An 841-nucleotide genomic window follows, 5' to 3' on the forward strand; every position below is an offset into this window, starting at 1 on the left:
AGTCATCCCCGCATGCGCTCTTTGCAGACGGAGGCCCAGACCCGGAACCTGGGGTCACAGACGCCGCCGAGACCACAACTGCCACCAAGGTCGTTTGCCTGCTGGCTCTTAGCGTGGCTCTCCTCCCCGTTGTGGCTCGATAACCTTCGTTTCACAGGACAGGGAGTGGGGGTCGAGGACAAGGGGAGGGGGTCGAGGACAGGGAGTGGAACTCGAGGACAGGGAGTGGGGTTCGAGAACAGGGAGTGGGGGTCGAGAACAGGGAGTGGGGGTCGAGAACAGAGAGTGGGGTTCGAGAACAGGGAGTGGGGTCGAGAACAGAGAGTGGGGGTCGAGAACAGGGAGTGGGGTTCGAGCACAGGGAGTGAGCGGGTGTGATCTGAGGCATCTACTTTGCTGTTATAGATACTAAAGATCTGCCTTCAACTCGGTAGTATTTTGGACACTAATTTCGCCAGTTTTTGGATGATGCTCATTTGAGATTATAATAGTGGTTAATTTGTCGATAATGAAATTTGAATGCGGTTATTTAGTTAACTGCAATTTATGATTATGATTGCGAATACAGTATTTGTGATTGCAATCGTTTAAGGTAACTATGATTATAGTCATAATTGTATGTATACTATGTAATTATATTACTCCAAAATCAATAAGACAAGAAAATCACAAAAGTTACTACAGTTTTTATGGCTATGCTATTTGCAAATAATTTTAATAATTTTAAATATCTAACACTAAAACAATGGACACGGCAAAGCACATATTGTTACGATATTTCATAATGTAATTATAAAAGATAATATAATTCAAGAAAGTAGTGGTAGGTTTAATAGTAAGA

The 841-nt window shown here is 43.5% G+C and overlaps 1 protein-coding gene across 1 annotated transcript in view; it reads left to right on the forward strand.

Annotated features, from left to right (window-relative positions):
* Positions 1-216, forward strand: part of LOC119588951 — a 17201-nt gene extending 16985 nt beyond the window's left edge. The window contains exon 8 of the mRNA XM_037937560.1: positions 28-216. Within this exon, the coding sequence (XP_037793488.1) occupies positions 28-143 (116 nt within the window). The 3' untranslated portion in view covers positions 144-216. The remainder of the gene's footprint in view (positions 1-27) is intronic.
* The last annotated feature ends 625 nt before the right edge of the window (positions 217-841 follow it).

This window comes from Penaeus monodon, chromosome 24, assembly GCF_015228065.2.
Source record: "Penaeus monodon isolate SGIC_2016 chromosome 24, NSTDA_Pmon_1, whole genome shotgun sequence".
Taxonomy (NCBI): domain Eukaryota; kingdom Metazoa; phylum Arthropoda; class Malacostraca; order Decapoda; family Penaeidae; genus Penaeus; species Penaeus monodon.